This window comes from Strigops habroptila, chromosome 3 (assembly GCF_004027225.2).
Source record: "Strigops habroptila isolate Jane chromosome 3, bStrHab1.2.pri, whole genome shotgun sequence".
NCBI classification, from domain to species: Eukaryota; Metazoa; Chordata; class Aves; order Psittaciformes; family Psittacidae; genus Strigops; species Strigops habroptila.
Window position 1 is genome coordinate 81,697,668 of NC_044279.2, and position 19,177 is coordinate 81,716,844.

Here is a 19,177-nt window from a genome sequence, read left to right on the forward strand (position 1 = left end):
GACAGCAACAGCAAACTATGAGGTATATGGATGGGAACTGTTCTGCTTAGGAAGGATGTAACAGAAGCAGCATGTGACAGAGCTCTCTGAAGTCAAGGAATGGTACATGGACAGTTAACTCCTCATAATGCAGGAACCTGGAGGTATGAAATGCACTTCATTAGATGGCAGTTTGAAAAACAAGAAAAACAAATGTAACGCAAATCAGTTCTGTAAATCACTGCTACAGGATGCTGTGGAGGTCAAAGGAATTTTAAGAACTAGATTAAAAAAGGAGAAGGTACAAACTTGTAAGTGATCCAGCAAGTCCCTAACTACTGACTGCTGGAAGCTGGAAAAGTAGGATGGGAAGGTCACTCTGTATTTAATTTCATAGAATCACAGACCGGTTTGGGTTGGAAGGGACCTTAAAGCTCATCCAGTTCCAACCCCCTGCCACGGGCAGGGACACCTGCCACTAGAGCAGGTTGCTCCAAGCCCCTGTGTCCAACCTGGCCTTGAACACTGCCAGGGATGGGGCAGCCACAGCTTCTCTGGGCACCCTGTGCCAGCGCCTCAGCACCCTCACAGGGAAGAACTTCTTCCTAATGTCTAATCTAAATCTCCCCTCTTCCAGTTTAAAGCCATTCCCCCTTGTCCTGTCACTACATGCCTCTCCATCACCCTTGTGGGCCCCATTTAGGTATTGGAAGGCTGCTGTAATTTGTTTCTTAACGCTTTTTACTTAAACATTTGTCAGTGTAAGAAACAGAAGATGTAGCTGTGACGCTGTTGGTCTGACGCCGAAAGGCATACTTTCTGTTTATCAGCAAGAAAGCTGTTATGTCTTAGAATATGGATTTTATTATAGCCAGAGCTGGTGGCATTGCCTGCCTTTTAAGATTGCCTGCCATTTCCTGTTGTAAGTCTCTGTTTTCCATATGCTTATGGTTTGCACAACTGTAAGTCAAAATTTCAAGCTGAAATTTCTCATTCTGAATGTCTGCCTCAGGCTGAATATTTTTAGAAAGTTTTGGGTAAAATGGTTCTGCAACTTCCAAGTGTCAGAGTAAGGAAAAGTATATTCTTTTAGAATATCTTCCTCTTCCTATTCTGTCTTCTCTGTCTTGTGGTGGTAGGAAATGGCAGCTATTTTGATTACAGAAATTTAAAATTGTACAGACTGCAGCACATAGCTTTATCTTACATGCCTAGAAGCTAGTTTACCTTACCTGAGGTAAGGTTAACAATACTCTGGAAATATAATAATGAGAGATGTTATGCCACATACTGCAACTGAGAGAATCTAAGTAGTCAGTTTCTGAAATTACTTCCAGTAATTTTTAATACTGAGCCCAGAAAAGCACTGACTTCACTTATGTAAATAACTTATAAATACAGTAAAACTGCTTTAAACTGCATCTTCTTTGATATTTTGCAACATGTGATGAATGAGAATACATTAACAATTTTGCTTGTATAAAGGCTATATTTATTACTTATTCTCAGAAACAACCACCCTCTCTTTCTTCAGCAGCACAAACACAAGTGTTCTACACTGCAAAACCCCCCCAGAGCTCTGTATTTAAGTTCTCCACTGGTCTATTTCAGCAATCACTCTTCTGGCTTGACTCAAACTGCACAGTAAAGAAAGAATAATTGCACTTTAATAAAAGGTTTTGGAAAGCCAGCATGACAAACAGTTATACATTTCAAGTAATCGCTGTCTACTTGACAGATTTACTGACAATGTAAACATTAATGCTGCATTAAGAGTAACTACTATATAAAGGGTTACACCGCATTTTAGCAACAAGTAATAGGTATACTCTAATCTAGCAAGGATACAATTACATAAACTATATAACCTCTGCTTTTTTAATCATTCTGTATTTAATAACAGTTACAGCAACTCCATATTTGGTCAAAGACAGGCAAGACAAGGTTTTTCTACCATGGAGCTCTGCCAATACCTGACCACAACTCTGGTAGCTTAGGCAAGCTTTGTACTGTCAAACATCTTGGAAAGCTTCCTGACCTGACATACTAATAATCGTACTGCAGTTGCAGATGTAGTTCTACAGGCACTACATAAGTTGTGAACAGAAGCATGTTTAACAAAACTTGTTATCATCTCTGGAAAGCAAAAGATTTCTATTATTATCATCGCCTCCTATATTCTACCCCCCCAAAAAAAACCTACCAAGAGGTTACAGGCATACTGTAAGAGACATGATAATTTTAACCTGCTCCATCTCCTAAATTGCAACTTTTACCTTGCCTTCCTTAAATCCAGGAAGTGGATTTAAGCAGAATAATTCAAAATACTTAATTTTATGCTACTAACATCCAAGGTAATTAATACTCTCCTGGTTTAATTGTGAACTAGCTAATTCTTTATTACTTAATTCTTCATTATAGCTCCAATTCAGCTAGAAGAAAAAATATGTGCAGGAGGTTTAGGGCAAAGGAACATTATTCATCAGGTCAGGTTTTGGGGTTTTTTTCCTATCAATTTTTAATCCTGAGTTCTATCAATCTTCATTGCTGTTAAGTTTTGAAAGATCTTAAGAGTATTTAATCTAAAAGGTCCTTAAATATCCAAGAATTTACTTTTCTGTTTAAATATGAAACCAGTATTAGTTTTTCCATTTAAATGCTCTTAAATATCTTTAATAGCACTACTTATTAATTCAGGCTTCATTTTACTCTCCTGTGGTCTGTAAGCCTCTTTTATATTGATGATAATTATTTTATTAAGTATTTTCATAGCAACAATTACCATTTTAAGAATGGTAATTGACAAAAAGAGCCACTACTATCCTGCAGTTCACATATTTTTAAGCTAGACATGAGTATCTTGCTTCAGACATGCTATTGCCAGAGTGCACATCTCCAGCCCTATTTATTACCCACCAGGAGCAAGACATCAAAGTATTAGATAACCTTGTCCTTCTTTTGCTGAGAGCAGAGTGTCCAAGAGAACAGCTCTCAAAGCAACCACTCTTGCCATCTTTACCCAGAACTACAACTATCACTGGTTAAAAGTTTGTGCAGGTTTCAAAGGAGTTACTTCCCTGTATTCAACAAGAAGTCATTAATTTTGATGCAAATAGCAATGTAATAAGTTGTTTTCTGAGCAGGAAAAGTAACTAAACTTGATTTTTCACATATGTGTGCACTAGTTCTCACAGAGAAACATGAATACTCAGAATTCTGCAAGCACAGAAACCCTTGATACTCTCACTGGGCAAAAAGTCAGGTGTTATGGTTAGTCTAAACCTACAAGTATGCTGCTACCTCTTGCACAATGTTGCATGTGCTTTCTGACTCTAGCTGATGACCGAGCATGTAACTGCTGGACTGTGCCTCATGTCTCTTAATGGGACACTGGCTTGAGACACTTACTTGCACCTACCTATTTTTCACAAAACTTACCAGAACTCTGAAATTTCTACTCTAAGTTTGACTGAAGTCAACCAATGTGTTCAAAGAGTGGATGAAGAAGTTCTAAGAAAAAGACCACCTAAATTCTGTTTCCTAAGGAAAAAAGGCCAGAAACAATATCGATTTTTACGGAGGAAAAGTGAAGTAAATGTTCAACTACTGTACCTGCATAGGACCTGGAATGCAAGACAGAACCCTTTCTATGTTTTCAGAATTCACATCAACATCATTTACAGCAACTAGAGCATCTCCTGGAGATAAAACAGACAAAAAGCATGAAAAAATTACATGGCATTATGCAATCAAAGCCAAGTGTTTTGTCTTAAAACTATGACATTCAAACTATCATAAATGTCCTTTTGTTACATGTCGATGGTTTCTATGTGAAACATTTAGTATGTTTAGAAACATCAGTCTATTACCTCAATTCTCTTAAGGCCTTACTGCCATGCTAGCATCATTTTACAAGAGTAACTGTCAAAGCCTCCCCACTCCATCCAGGCTTATATCACTGTTGTTACTTGATCAGAAACCCCAACAACTTCACCCATCAAATTATGGCCAAGATTTACTTTTTTCCCTCCAAAATCACCCGTGTTTACTTGCAATCCTTCTCCACTGCTGCCTCCACTGAAACACTACTGTTTCCAAAAGCACACCAAAACTCACTCCTTCCTGCAGCAGCTTACAAGTTCTAGGCCATCACTAATGGAATTAATAGTAGATTAATTCTCAAGAAGGTAGCCAAAAAACACTACATGAGAAAAACACAAACACAATACCTGAATGCACTAGGAAAAGCATTTCGTTTGAATGTATGCGAGTGTAAGACCTGAGAGAATCCCATCCAGAGTACTCCTTACAATTCTATTCACCTGTGCTCAATAAAAATGCAATCACATGTGATTAGATACATGGAAATAATACTGCAGTGACCAGGGAAATGGAGAACCCCTGTACGTTGGTTAAAGATGGGGTGAAGTAAAGGCTAGGTGCAGAAGCAGCTGGAGTAGAAAGCAGAAGATTCTGTAGTCTCAAAACAGAGTATTTCTCCAGCTATGTGGGACTGAATACCTAAGACTTTAAGCCTTCACTTGGCAACAAAAATGTGCTCAACTGCAGAAATAAAGCACTGAACAACTGTAAGGTTCAGTACGTATTTCAGGTTTTCTTAGCAGAAGGCTTGCTCAGCTCAGACTAACTCAGGGATGATAATGACATGCATACTAAGGAAAAGCAGAATCTGTGTCTCTACGGCCTCTCAATTTCCTGAGAATCTCGTAAAGACAATGGAATCTGAAGGTTTAGAAGAATTCTGACCGTTTATTATTATTCCCGTCTTCTACCTTGTTAAATACCATCAAATACGACTGGAATTCTTCCCAGGTACCAGGTTGATTGCTCAAAATTGATGCAAAACACAAGTAAGGGCAATGAGAGAAAGAACATTCTTCTTGACTAATCGTCACTAAAAAAAATGCAGAATCCCCCCCCCCCCACATGCAAGCGACAATCCTCTTTAATACACTAGGTAACAACCAACTGCTCACAGTTATTTTACATTGAAGAAAAATTCATTCCTACTCTTTCTTATGGCAAAACCAAGGAAAAAACGGTTAAGTTTTATTAAACACACAAAAATGTTATCACTCCTTGGAATTAATTGCTTTTTTCTATTTCAAGTATTAGTAGCTCTCTGCCGAACCTCTGCATTTCCTGATGCACAGCAAAGTTTTAGCCTATCAAATCTTCAACACAACAATAAATCAAAGGCAGGAAAACTGAAAGTTAACCAGCATTTCAAAGCAACTCACTAAGTCCATGCCAGAGCGCCAGGACTTGAAAATCAGTAATCAAAAGCAGAGCATTCAGGCTACTCTAATACAAAAAGAAATTATAAACAGAATTACTATGTCCTTTGTTGAAGAACACTGTATTAAAGATCATCATTCACAACTACCAGAGAAAGCATAAATTGCTCTGGTACTCATCTGGAGCACTGTTTAAACAAAAGTGGCTTGTGCTCTGTTTGCTTTACTAGGGACCTTACCAATTCTGTTGTAAAGATGACAGTCACCTAATTCACAAAGCCATTCAAAGGAGCTGCACACATTTTGTGAAGAAACATGCACCTTAGCACTTAGGGAAATGTTTTTGAACTGCATCTCCTAGGGTGGATTATACAAGGACACTTTGAAAGGAACCAGTATTTACATGTTACATACTCAAAGTGTTTTATTTTTTCAATGCCTAATGTACCTATGTAAAACTTGAATTGCAGCTATAAATATTTATATTCTCTTCTATTTGTAAAAATGTAATTGTGTACCATAAATGGAACAGCTTTCCCAAGACGCAGACACACTTTTTTCCTAAGCCAAAGCAGAGCTGTAAGGCTGCCTTCAGTTTGCCAGAAAATCATACAGTCATAGAATAGTCAGGGTTGGAAAGGACCTTAAGATCATCTAGTTCCAACCCCCCTGCCATGGGCAGGGACACGTTGCACTAAGCCATGTTGCCCAAGGCTCTGTCCAACCTGGCCTTGAACACTGCCAGGATGCAGCATTCACAGCTTCCTTGGGCAACCCATTCCAGTGCCTCACCACCCTCCCAGTAAAGAACTTCTTCCTTATATCTAATCTAAACTTCCCATTTAACTTTGAACCTGTTACCCCTTGTCCTACCGCTACAGTCCCTAACGAAGAGTCCCTCCCCAGCATCCTTGTAGGCCCCCTTCAGATACTGGAAGAAAATGCTGTATCACTATTAAGGAACTGCAACTTGATGTACAACTGAGACAATGTACTATATTTACCAGTATAGACTTCCAGAATTGGAGGTGGGAGGTGGGTGGTTGGTGTGCATATGTGTGTCTTGTTTTTTTCTTCTTTATTTTTGCCAAACACCAGAGCATTTCAATTACTAGAGACTATGAAGTAACAGAATGAAAGGCATCACTGGCACAATGGGAAGTTGTAAATGATGAACACAGAATGTCTGAAGCAGAACATGACACAGGATCTACCCAGTGTAGTAATTAATGCCAGTGAAAGAGTTTAAATATGCAAGTGTTCTTTTGTTAGAGTTTCACATCTACACTTGCTTTGAGAATTGCTTCCTCTCCTTTAGCAGTGTGAAAAGCTTATTAGAAAGTGAGACTGACTTAGGTCTTCAGACATGAAGACTGTAAAAGAATAGCACAGATGTGTAAATTTTAATCTAATCTCAATGCTTAATCAATTTAGGTTAAATAGAATAGAAAGTAAAATAGTGTTTGCAATTGTTGATCTATCTTGATGGTTTGCAGAGTTAAGCCCAATTTTCCTAGACTAAAACTGAATTTCAGATGTAGAGAGACATTTTCAGTGGTGGAGAGAAAGAAGTTGTACAGATGGTACTGCTGATACATTTCAATCATTTTTGTGCTCAATGGGTGGGTGAAAAGCCCCCTCCAACTGACTTTCCTCAAGTAGGGACATCAAAGTGAACTCTTTCTGCTGAACTCGACATATATGCTGACATAAATAAGAAGCAGACATTTGTGTAAAATGTCATTTTCAAACTTGATATAATGTAGAATTTTATTTATTTTTTTTTTTAGCTTTTTCAACATATAGTTGTGTATCAAAAATTTGACTGTATAATACTGTATAAAATAGCACCTGACTGCTCTTATGAGCTTGGCAATTCTACTAGCAATAAGATCTCTATTTTCTGTCAGGAAAGTCACCAGCATATATGTTAAAAGGTGAAGAAAATTAGAACAAAGTCTCACTCAGTTCCACTTTTAGTGAGCAACAGCAAGAAAGGAAATAATTTTCTTCACGCAGCTCCAGGATACCAGACCTGGAGTCAATAGATTTATCTTTAGAAAAATACATGTCCTTCCTCTTTAGGCAATAAAGTATGCTTTTTCTTTTGAATCCCATAATAATGAATAATCGGGCTTTGAGTTCTATTACTTATTATAAGAAGATTTCAGCCCACAAGAAAACTGTAAGATGCTCGTATATGTTCTCCACAGAACTGTATTTTACTAGACTGATGGAACTGAGAGAGACAAGAAGGCAGGAGTTGTTTCCTATTGTCTTTTGCTGTCTTTCCATCTTCTCATTAGAAAAGACTTGTCCCATCCACACAGTAGTGGTTAAGAAAAGCGTCTATTGATCTCAAACACTAGTTTGCACACAGCTGATGAAATTATTTTTTTTTAAAACAACGAAAGTTTGGGAACAAGTCTGTGGGACTGCTGGCATCCCTAAAATGTTTATTTCAGAACTGCCTGTCACTTTGCCCACAGGTACAGGAACCTTACTTTGTTAAATATCCATACCCTAAAGATATAATCTGGCAAACACCATTTCTAAAAGGAGAATCCTCTATGCATTAAACAAGGGACGGCTGCCTGGTAAGTGAATACTGCTTCCATACTGGGACGATGACCAAGGACACTTGGTTCCATGAAACTAACGGTTGGTTTCCTCTGTTCTTGGTAATGCTGGTGGAAGTGACTTACAAATGTTCAACATACTCCTTTCCAAAAAAGGCAGAAGTATGGACATTCTGCTGAAGACAGCCAGATCAATTACTTGCTTTATATGTTAGCAGCTGCTTTTACCCAAACCAATGCTGTTACGCTTCAAGAGGAGATTAAAAGAACATAAACGACATCCCAACTCCACAGTGAGAACACAGCAAAGCTTAAGCAACTCTGCATTTCTCGCTTGTGTGCCCCCAACATCTCTACTTTGGAGAGCTTTTTCAACAAGTACACCATAGATGGCAATTCTTCATGAAAAATCTCAAACTCTCACAGTATTTCAGTATTTTCCAGGACGTTTTTCTGACAGGCCTCTTAGCTCCATGGTCTGCAAAGGACAAAACCAGCATTTACTTTGACTGTTGGAAGATGACTGTGAGATGCTTAATTTTTTAAATTGATTACTGTTTCAAACCACTGATCTATGCTATAGACATGTAACTGATAAAGTTGGCTTTCTAGCAGTGATGGCCTTGTTTTCCAAAACTTCAGAACTCCAATGGCAATACCTGTTTTTACTATTAAAATAAGCAAAGTTTACTATTGAAACTTTTTTTTTACTCAGGGAAAACAAACAAATAATCCTCCCACATAACACTCCATGCAGGATTAGAAACCCACAGAAAACCACTTGTCAGTAAATGAGGTTGGGATTGGACCGTTCAACTGAAGCTCACGACAACAGCCTACATCTTTGGCATACTTATTCTGTTCTGGGTTATTTCAGCCCATCTTTACAGCCATCCAAGATTAATCCCTATCCCTGGGTAGTTTTCACACTTTTTTGACTAGCATTCCTACCAATCAGGTCAGAGAACTCATGCAAACTGTTCACATACTCAGTGATGAGAGCAGTTAAGAGCAGAAGATGATTTCAAAGAGGGTAACAACAGGATGCTCTGCTAGAGAAAAGAGCTTGCCTATATTTTCAGCATCATTGGAATTACTTTTTCAGTTGTACTATAGTAAAGATGATGATCAGCAACATTTAAAAGTATCCCTGGCTGTGAATGGGATCCATTTCAATTTGAAGGGGGGAGGAGAGAGGGAAAAGTTATAATGGCATTTCCTATCACAACCCTTATTTGCCTGGAGCTAGAAGTGATTACTTAGTGGTTCTTTTTATCTTTGAAGATACACTTCAAGATGAGACTTCAAATTTTTATACAGCAGACCAAGCTTTGCATATTGTTAATAATGAACTCCAGCAAGAAAAAAGTTTTGCCAAAAATACAAAAGACACAAACCATGAGATAAAAGCAACTGTATTTCATCTTAACCAAAATGAAAGTGACAGCAAGGACTTAAAAATCAAGGAGGGCTTTTTTGTTTGGAAAATTTAAGATGGATACTGAATTGCTAAATATGAGGGGGGAGGGGAGAGGGAAGGAAAAGGAGCTGATAAACACCACATGGATAGCATGGACAGAGTGGCATCTTTTTAGAGAGCTACAAAGCGGCAAGGTTTTTTTAGCCTGCAAAACTGTTGTATTTACTTTCATATGGTCAGCGCCTGCATTCTACTTGGTTAATGAAGTACAGCAACAAGGCTTACAACTTCCATATGCAACCTTAAAAAAAAATTAAAGTGTAGTGCACAAATAATAAACAGATGTTTTAAGTGTTCAAAGCTATACGGGATACACATTTCAGAATAAATTGAAGAAGCCACCTGAGGAAAGTGATTATTTCGGGGGGGGGGGGCAGGAACCGGTTATTTTTACTAAAAAATGTTAAAGCAATAACCACTTTGTGCTGTTTATTCAGAATGAAGAAAAATGAGGAGATTTTAGTCTCCCTTACAATCCAACCTTGGTAGCCATTTAAGTGGCTACCATACTTATCACTTGCAAATTAACTAATTTGCCACTGAAAATACAAAGTAATCAGTAATTTGGTTATTATTTAACACATAACAAACTCAAGTCTTGAGAAAAATAATCTGGAGAGCTCAAATTTTACACAAGACAGGAGAATTAGAGCACTCGGTTGGGTGTAACTGGCAGTTTTGGTAGCAGGGTGCTGCAGGAGAGAGCTGCATGGCAGGACGTCATGAGCTGCCTTGTGCTGCTCACAGTCAGTTCTGAAGGTGGTGTAAGCAAGTCACTGTGTACCAAAACATCCCCTAGCCAGGGGAGCCACGGCACCTCTGCCCAAAGGCATTTAAGATAGAACAGCAGTCACTGGGAGAAGGGCTGTAGCCCACAGAGAGGACCTATACCTGAAGGGCAAGGGTACCTGAGCTTGTAGGGAAAGAGGAGAGGAGATGTGTCTGCTTGAAGCTGAGCCTAGAGAAGGCAGGGAAAGAGGCATTTTTTAAATGTGTTTGGGGTCTTGTTTTCATCTTCCCAATACCTGAAACAGTGAAGTTTTACATTAATTGGCAAAAAAATAAATTCTGTAACAACTCTGAGTCAAGATCGTTTGCCTGCAGCGCGTATTGCAAACTGGTCAAAGGGAAGACTGCGACGTGTCATTGTGAAGCATGGATTTTAAAAGGAAAATACACTTAGCATTTGCTTCACAAAGGTCTACTACAAAAAAAATGGTCTGCACCATTGAAGGTTATTAAAATATTAAAATGCAAAACAAGAACGGGTTAATATCTTTGCATATGCAGGTCAATAAAGATGAACAACGTTACAACCAAACCAGCCAGCAGGCATCATGCAGTACTGATCAGGTATTCCTCATCTGTGATGGCTCAAAAGCTCCTAACTTTTGTGCAAATACTTCCATTTCAGAGTGACCACAGAAATATTCTTTACTGTTTCCACAATTCACAATAGGATTCCTAAAACTTACTTGTATCAACAAGCAAAGCTCTACTGTATTTTTCTTGAACTTTCTCTTCAAATTCAGATCCTGTGGGGATGAGAGAAGCTATTCACTGAACTTCAGTTGCTTCTAAATTAGGCTCTGCATATATACTGTAGCCACCTCACCCTCTGATGTGCAGAAGCAGTAAACCAGTTTTTTTACAGGAACAGATTTATTTTTTTTACTGGATATTCTTTATGCAGACAGCACTGAAACCTGAGCATCTAATTTATGCAAAGCATCCCTATTTCTAGACACCACATAAAAATTCCAGAGCACTCAGCGTTTGCTATAGCTATATAATTTAAAGTATTTTTATATGAAAATTATACATTTTAGACTGTTGGCACAAAATACAGCTAATTTTCTCAGTTAAGAGATGAATATCTAGATTTGCTTCCAATGTGCAAAACCAAGGCAATATAAGTCACTGATAGCCTAGGACATATTAATCTGCTAGACTCTTTAGATTAATTTAAATGTTCTTCTATTTAAAATAAAAAAAAGAACCCCCCAGTTTTTGTCCTCACTAGCTCTGGGAAGCACTAAGTGCTGTAGCTGAAGAACCATCTCCATTTAGAAGCTTAGCTTTATCTCCTGGATCTGGTATTTGCCTACACTGTTCTGACTTCACACTTCCTCTTACAAACATGCAGTTATATACGGATTTGTGTCCCAAAATTAACTTACAGGTTATAAATAAATTCCCACCCTTGCACCAATCAGATTAAATACCATAAGCAGATCAAGATGAAATTCCCTCCCTCCTCCCCCTCAGTCTGCATCCCCCACTTCTTGACTAATCAGTTCTTTCTGGTAAAATTTGAAAGTTATCCAATTTTCCCTCTGGAGTATTCTTTTGCATCCCTACCAAAAACACGTGCTAGAAGAATCAGCTACTCAAAGCACGATTTGCCTTTTTACACACACAACATTGGAATTTCAAAAGCACTCACGCTGACTTTGTGGGATTTATGCTACTATGGTATTAAGATTTTCATGATCTTCTAACCAACATCACATCTTTGCTCCCTCTCTCTGAGGGACCAAATTCAAGGGTAATTAAACAACCTTTCACCCTTTACAGACGTAGGCTAGCTGTCTCACATTTACCATCTCCAAGGTTGGGGTCTTGTGGGCGCCAAGTCCCTTTAATGGCCTCTTGGTACTGGGAGTATTTCTGCTCTTCACTACCAGTCACAGGAGTTCATTCCCATCCGTTATTCACACCGGGGTGCTTGTCAGACCTTCCGTGACCCAAGTTTAACTTACTACACCAGCAAAAACTGGACAGGCAGTTTTTCTTCTGGGTTAGTTTTCTGCCAGGTTATTTAGCTGCATCAGCTCGTGGAAGTGTCTGATGAGCCAAACCAACACAGAGGAAGAGCTGCTACACTAACTCACTGCCTCCTCAGACTGCAGCCCCACTAGGTATTTGGAGGCTGCCTGATCACAACTGCTGAAGAAGCAGCTGTTATACTTACTAAACAGAAGAATATCCAACCAAGGCTGTTCAGAAAGTTTGTAACATGAATATATCTTACTTAGTATTTTTTCCTTATTTTTATAGTACAAAATCCATTTAAAGCATATACGGTAAAGCTTTTTATTTAAGGGGGACGGTGCAGGAAAGAATGAAAACAAAATACAGTACTTGGAAAACTACAGCTTTTCTCCAGTCCCGCTTACCTACTGAGCAAATTCTGCATTAAAGGTGGTCCTAGTGGAGGGGGGTATTTGTTGCTCCACGTTCAAGCTGCTCACGCTCTGTACACTTAAAAGGATAGTAATACTACAGTAACACCTTCTAGTTTCTGTCACGTTTTTAAAACCACTAACATAGTAAAATTGAATAGGTAACAAAACATCAGATGCAATGACATTTATTTAAAATAATTCCTCAAGAACTGTCAGAATATTTGTAATAAATTGCTTGTGTCTCAGGAATATTCAAGTCAGCTGCCTCAAAATCCCAACCCAACCAAAACCCCAAAATCTTCATTTTAAAGGAAGAGTGCAGAAGTTAACTACTCATTCAATTACTTACCAATCAAGATTTGGCCTGTTTTCATTGCTGAACTACCTGGCACCAATCCATGTACTACAAGCCTCTCTTCACTGACTCCCCTGGTGACTTTATCCTTCTTGCCTTGTTTTTCCGCTCTTCTGCTGCTCCACAAAGACTGATGGACAATCCCTACTAAGGCCTCCAACAGCCTGTGCTGCTCATCTTCTCCAGCACTCTGCAGTTTTCTGGGATTTACATACACGTACACATCTTTGTATTTTTGCTGAACAGTGACACCCATTTTCTGACCGGACTGGTGTTTCAAGATGGAAGTAGGACCAGTGGGATGCACACTGCAGCTTCCACTGCTTTTCTTACCAGAATGCTTTGGTAAAAGATTCTTCTTTTTTAACATTTTGGTCAGTTTCTTCAGTTCATACTTTCTTTCTTTTCGTGATCCCTCTTGAATAACTTCAGCTTCATTTTCACGAAACCTGACATGATTCACTGCTGGCATTTCTGGACAGCTGTTCTGAAGCAGAGTTTCTTCTTCACTTTCACTCAATTCTAAATAAAATAATTCCCCATTTTTCTGCACACCATCCAACCATTCAGGCTCAAGGTCACTGGGAAAGAAAGGAGAATGATCAGTGACACCTCTGATAAGCAAGACTGCTATGCAGATTATGGAGAGTGAAAAAAAAATATAAAGGGGAAAAAAGTTGCCTCCTGAATATTGAAAGTTTAAATGCTTTAAGTTTGCCATCAGGGCAAGAGCTCTTCTTGGACAAATGATGGATACAGCAAGGAAAATCATCCCTCCCAGATGTTAAAATAGTTTCTTCAAATGTCTTAAAGGAAAACAGCCATTGCAGAAAGCAATAGTCCCTTTTCTGAAAACAAACAAACAGAACCCCAACCCCAAACCATTTCTTTCACATACAAGTTTTAATTACTAATTATGTTCACGGGCATGACGGGGCTTTCTCTCAGACAAAAAATGTCATCCTGTTTGTTCTCTCCCATTATTTTTTCCCTTATTCACTTGTAAAACAGATTGTGCTGTGAGCCTGCAAGCTCTTTGGACGAACAAGATTAACATTTCAAAATCACCTCAATATAACAAACCCAAGCAAACAAACCCAAGACAAAACCTAGGTAACACTTTTTAAAAGACAAGTTCAAACCAGCATACTCAAAGCTCAGATGCAAAAATGCACAACAAAAAAGTAAAGAGGCAGCGCTGCTATAGAAAAAGCTTTAGCAGCTGGAATGGATCACGAAGACACTTGTAATGAGCTGCTGCAATGAAAAGGCAACTACAGGATGTATTAACAGGAGTACCATCTGCACAGCACAACAAATTTTTTGTCCTAATTTGGCAATGGCAACGTGTCAACCATGTCGAGTTTTGGATAGTGCATTTTAAGAAAGATGTAATAACTGGCACGAGCCCAGAGCACAGAAACAAATAGTAAGTAGCTTATAAACATGCTCTAAAGGGAAGGAGACTGAAGAAAATCATACTCCTGTGGCTGAGAAAAAAAATGAAACAAGAAAGGATAGCTGAGAGATGACAGGCCAAGCGGTCCACTCCCCCACCCCAAGATGAACCACACAGAATTAGAGAAGGGTGAGGATCAGTAATGGTCAAAGCACGACTATTTACTGCTTTAATTTACCCAAGTATTTAAGCTTAAGCTTAATACTTAAGTATTAAGAAAGCTTTCCGATCACACACAAAAAAGGGGAAAAAAAAAAAAAAAAAAATCAGTGTTAGCAGGAAATGTAAGGAACATCTGGGGTGTTCTGTATGGAAGATTTTCAGGCACAGACAAGACCAATTCATTATTCCTGACTGATGACCAGATGACAAATAGGTCTTCCTTTCTACCAATCTGAGAACACGCTGAGAAAAATCAAATGAGGGAAAACTGGAATGGAGACTTACATCATAATTAGTATTATGAATTGTTTAAAATTAACGGAGGCTCACACATTTTATACTAGAATGAGCTAATTCTACTAAATAAAGGATGCAAATTTTGTTTAAAACTAGTATGTAATTCAAATAGAGCATGAATTTGAATACACAGATAAATAATACAGCTTCAGAGTCTAGCTGAACAGAGAATATTATAGAAAGACACTGCACCATAGCACCTTTAAGGGTTCAAAGAGAGGACCTGGCTGGAGTAAGAGTCTAAAAAACATTGGCATTATGCTCTTCCTGGAACTCCAGTGACTTACAGAAGACTAGGGATGGTACAGACAGGAATAAATATCATGTACTTCCTCTGCATTTTATTAATTATTTTGCCCAAGTTGATAGTTTTAGAAGAAGAGCTGCCACTTGTGGTGATTTGATGGTCATGGGTAAGTCAGAGTTTACTCTTACTCAGGATCTTAAGTGTCTTACTCAAGAAAGTATCAGAATTGGTAACAACCACCTAAAGGCTGTCTAGTTTCACTACTGATTTAAACCAAGCTAAAAAAAAAAAAAGGAAAATTAAATAAAATTTGGATAAAAAAAAAAAAAAAAAAAAAAAAAAAATCTCATTTCCATCTCTCTTCCCTTGTGCCAAAACAAGCACCTACATAATAACCTGAGCTTCTACACAGATCAGTTAAGGGATCTAAAAATCTGGAAGATCCACATTCCTCTAAGAGCAGTTTCACTGATCCTACACAGGCATTTATTGTTTGTGATAACTGTCTGAAAAACTGTGCCAACTGAAATCATCCACGTATATAAGAAATACACAGTAGAAACAAAGGATCCAAATTCTGATTCTGAAGGAAGACTGTTCTCACCCAAGGAAACTCGAAAACAATAAACAGTTAACCTCTATTAGCCTTGTTTTACAGCAAGCAACAACAAACCAAGGGTTAACTCTATGACTAAATTCCACTGATATGATACTTTGCAGAAGATCATCATCTTTAGCTTTCCCAACCTCTGCCTATGCAACACCAAAGTACAGCTTCAGACTGTGGCATCTATTTGGTATGTGCAAAGCTGCCATCCTCAAAATAGCCATGGCTGCCTAGAGGGGTTCTGATCCATCACTGTTAGTGAAACAGAATGTTAAACTCTGTTAAGAGACAAAACTACTAAAAACCAACCCCCAAACCAGAAACATGCTACTTTCACAAAGGCATTCACTTCACAGCTGTCTGAAAACAGGCCTTGCGCATAATCACAGGGCTGACATATCATCCCTGTTTCTATCTTGGCGTGAATGTTCTGTGGCATATCCTGGTTTGTCCACGTTTGCTGCCGGCTGAAGCAGCACAGTTTCAACTGCTGGAAATTTATTCTGGAAGTCGGTAACTTCAGAAAACTCGTCCCAAGGTTTTGCTATCTTCAATTTAATCAAATATGGCTGGTTACAAAATGACATACAGATCACCTACAGAGGTACAAATACCATTATTTTAAAACAACTAACAGTCTTATCTTTGTGCCTGTTACTTTGCAAAATAGCACTGTTTCTCCCTCCCTTTTCATGACAAGTCATGTCCTAACCTCTTGCTCCTGTACTTAGATGGCTGGAGTCTTATAGGTCTAACAGAAGAAACTGGACCTAAAGCTAAAGCTTCAGAGTTCTATTGGTGCAGAGATAAAAAGATGCATTTCAATTTATTCAACAGTATTACACGTCTGGTTCCATGTTGAAAACTATGGAAGACACTTTATCCCCTGAACACACATAAAGAACACCAGTAAACAGATATTTTTGGTAAAAGAATTGCAAAAGGAAAAAACCCAAACACACACAAAAGGAAAAAAAGGGGGGTGGAAAAAAAAAGAGGGGAAGAAAGGGGGGGGGGGGGGAAGGCATGGCTTCAGGCAGAAATGTATTACGGTTGAGTTCTGGCTTATAAACACAGGAACAAAATATGGTGGGTGTACATCCAAGAACTTTGTCTCTCACTGAGCTAGAGATATGGGACCACTCCAAAACAAAATACATACAACTCTCCCACTTAAATGTTCTTGTTCTTCTTCACTGCATTACACAATGAAAGTAACATGCCAAACAAAATGCCATTGAATAGACTTTGAAACGCACATTTGAGCTGTCAAGCAGAGTTCTTTAATGCAGGGAACAGAGAGAGAGTAAGCTCTGTATGAAATTAAAAAAACCAACCAAACGAAATCCCCAGTGATCGCATAAATGACTTTAAAATACGTATTGGTATTAGAGAGTTCTCACCTACCACTTCCCACAAGACAGGCCATTTAAATAGTAGCACCTCGAGTACTAAAGCATTTATAATACAGGAGCCAAGTTCCCCTTTCCCTTGCCCCTTCCAGGCAGCGCCCACCTGGGTCGCAGGAAGCAGCCCAGGGGCTGCCGCTTGCCCCGTTACTGTCAGGGTGGTACCACAGAAACACGGTCTCGAAAAGCAAACCGCATTCTCCCCTAGCACAAACGGCACAGCCAACAAACAGTAACGGGGCTCCGCTCTGCCACAGCCCACCAGCCCCCCTCTCCCCGGCCCGCTTCCTCCCTCCCTCCCTCCGCCGGTGCAGGCGGGCAGCACCTCCGCCGGCCCCGCCCCAGCGGCTCGCCCTCCGGCGCCCCGCCCTTACTCGGAGCTGGCGGACAGCGAGGTGGCGCAGGAGCCGCTCTCGCTGATGCTGCTGCTGCTGCTGCCGCCGCCGGTGCCCGCACGCTCAACGCCTTCGCCCCTCGAGGGCTCCATCCCCTCAGCAGCTCCGCTGCCGCCGTTCCCCCCCGGACGCCATGACACCCGCACCCCAGCGAGCCGCGAGGTCACGTGACCCGCGGCGTGCTCTTCCCATTGGCGGCCCCGGCGCGGCTCTATGGAGACGGAGCGGGAAGCCTGGAGTCACGTCCCGTTAACGGCGGCGGCACCGCCTGTGAGACCCGGCCTCGGGCCTCAGAGCACCGATGAGCACTAACTACCGCTGCCCGCCTCGGAGGGGGTTTTAGTGCAGCATCGCCTGCCTCCCTTGGCTGGCAGTGATAATAAACACTGAAAAGTGCCCCAACACACCGTTTGCTTCCTCAAAACAAAACAGGTGCCCCTTGAAAATCCTTCAGTGGGTCAATATGAAACGCACAATGGAGCACAGGCTATTTAGTTGTCTGATACCAAGGTCTGAGCAACAGTCCCATAAAAGAGGCTAGTAATGAAATTCACGGTCCTGGGGCAAGCTTCAAAGCATTGCTTATAATAAAAAAATGATTTGGAGAAGGAAACATGAGGTAAATAGTCATTTTCATCAAGTCAAATGGTTAGCAGTGCACTACTGTGCTTTACACTATGCCCTTTGTAAGGATTCGTGAGGAACTAAGGTAGCCAGGAGAGCAGTTAGGTCAGGGAGGAGAGGCAAGGATATGAGACCAACCCAAGCAAACTTCATAATCTGGCACCTTAAAGCACTCGATGCAGCCCACAAATGAGAAATCATGCACAGTCAAGAGAGAGGAAAAAAACTCTACTCAGTTTTCAGGACTTAAATTACATCCCTGAAAAACAAGCCCCATGGCAACCCTGCAGAAAACTTGCTGTGTAGCTGTGTCAGTAAACCCATCAGGACACGCATGGTGAATAAGGAAAGGGATGGAGAATAATTGTTGGAATATTTTTAATGTGTTGGGTTTAATCTCTGCTCAGTGGGATATTTGCACAGCTTCAGCAGTGAGGTTTTATGGTGCTGGAGCACTATGTAGGAGGCACAGAAATCTGGTATGAAATTCATGTGCTTAAAACTGTTTTAGGGAAGTGTTCATTAATAAGTGTGATTTCAAGTGAATTAACAGACAGAAATGTTTTTGACTTATATCCATGTGCTTAAGGCTTCAACTGGAGTCAACGGTATTCAATTTTGTGGCCATTCTGAAGTGCCTGTAAAATATCTGATTTTACAGATAAATCACGGTTGTGTGGATTTGAAGACTAAAAACCTATCTAAAGGAGGAGACAGAAACATTCCCTAACTAAAGAGAAGAAAAAAAAAAAAAGGTGTTCTAATATGGTTTCACTCAGTTTAGGACAGGATATGGTAGATAACTTTTTTCCTACCTGAACTGGCAGCCACCATTTCACACAGATTACATAATCCATGCATGATAGACAATTCTTAAAAAAAAAACCCAAAAAACCCCCAGATCTTTGGTTGTTTCCACGTGTCAGAACACAAGATATGCACCAGCTTTTGTTCTTTCTATTGATTCCAGAAGAACAGGTGGAAAAAATATTTTAAAAGTACCCACACTTCCCAAACAATTTACTTTGTGAAAACAAAACAGTCTGCATAAACAGCATTTCCCAAAGAGCCCGACGTGTTACGTTTTTCCTAAGAGGAATACCTCAGGAGTTAGAATTTTAATAGAGGTAGGTGAGAT

The 19,177-nt window shown here is 39.7% G+C and overlaps 1 protein-coding gene across 2 annotated transcripts in view; it reads right to left on the reverse strand.

Moving 5' to 3' along the window:
* INTU (inturned planar cell polarity protein) overlaps nt 1-19,177 on the reverse strand; it is a 47,903-nt gene that overhangs the window by 24,389 nt on the left and 4,337 nt on the right. The window contains exons 1-3 of one of the 2 annotated variants that reach the window (XM_030480891.1): nt 17,395-17,608; nt 12,834-13,420; nt 3,592-3,677 (exon numbers count right to left, since the gene is read on the reverse strand). In XM_030480891.1, the coding sequence (XP_030336751.1) occupies nt 3,592-3,677; nt 12,834-13,420; nt 17,395-17,507 (786 nt within the window). In that variant the 5' untranslated portion in view covers nt 17,508-17,608. Of the gene's footprint in view, nt 1-3,591; nt 3,678-12,833; nt 13,421-17,394; nt 17,609-19,177 lie in introns of those variants that run through there. The other variant, XM_030480892.1, reaches the window with a different exon arrangement.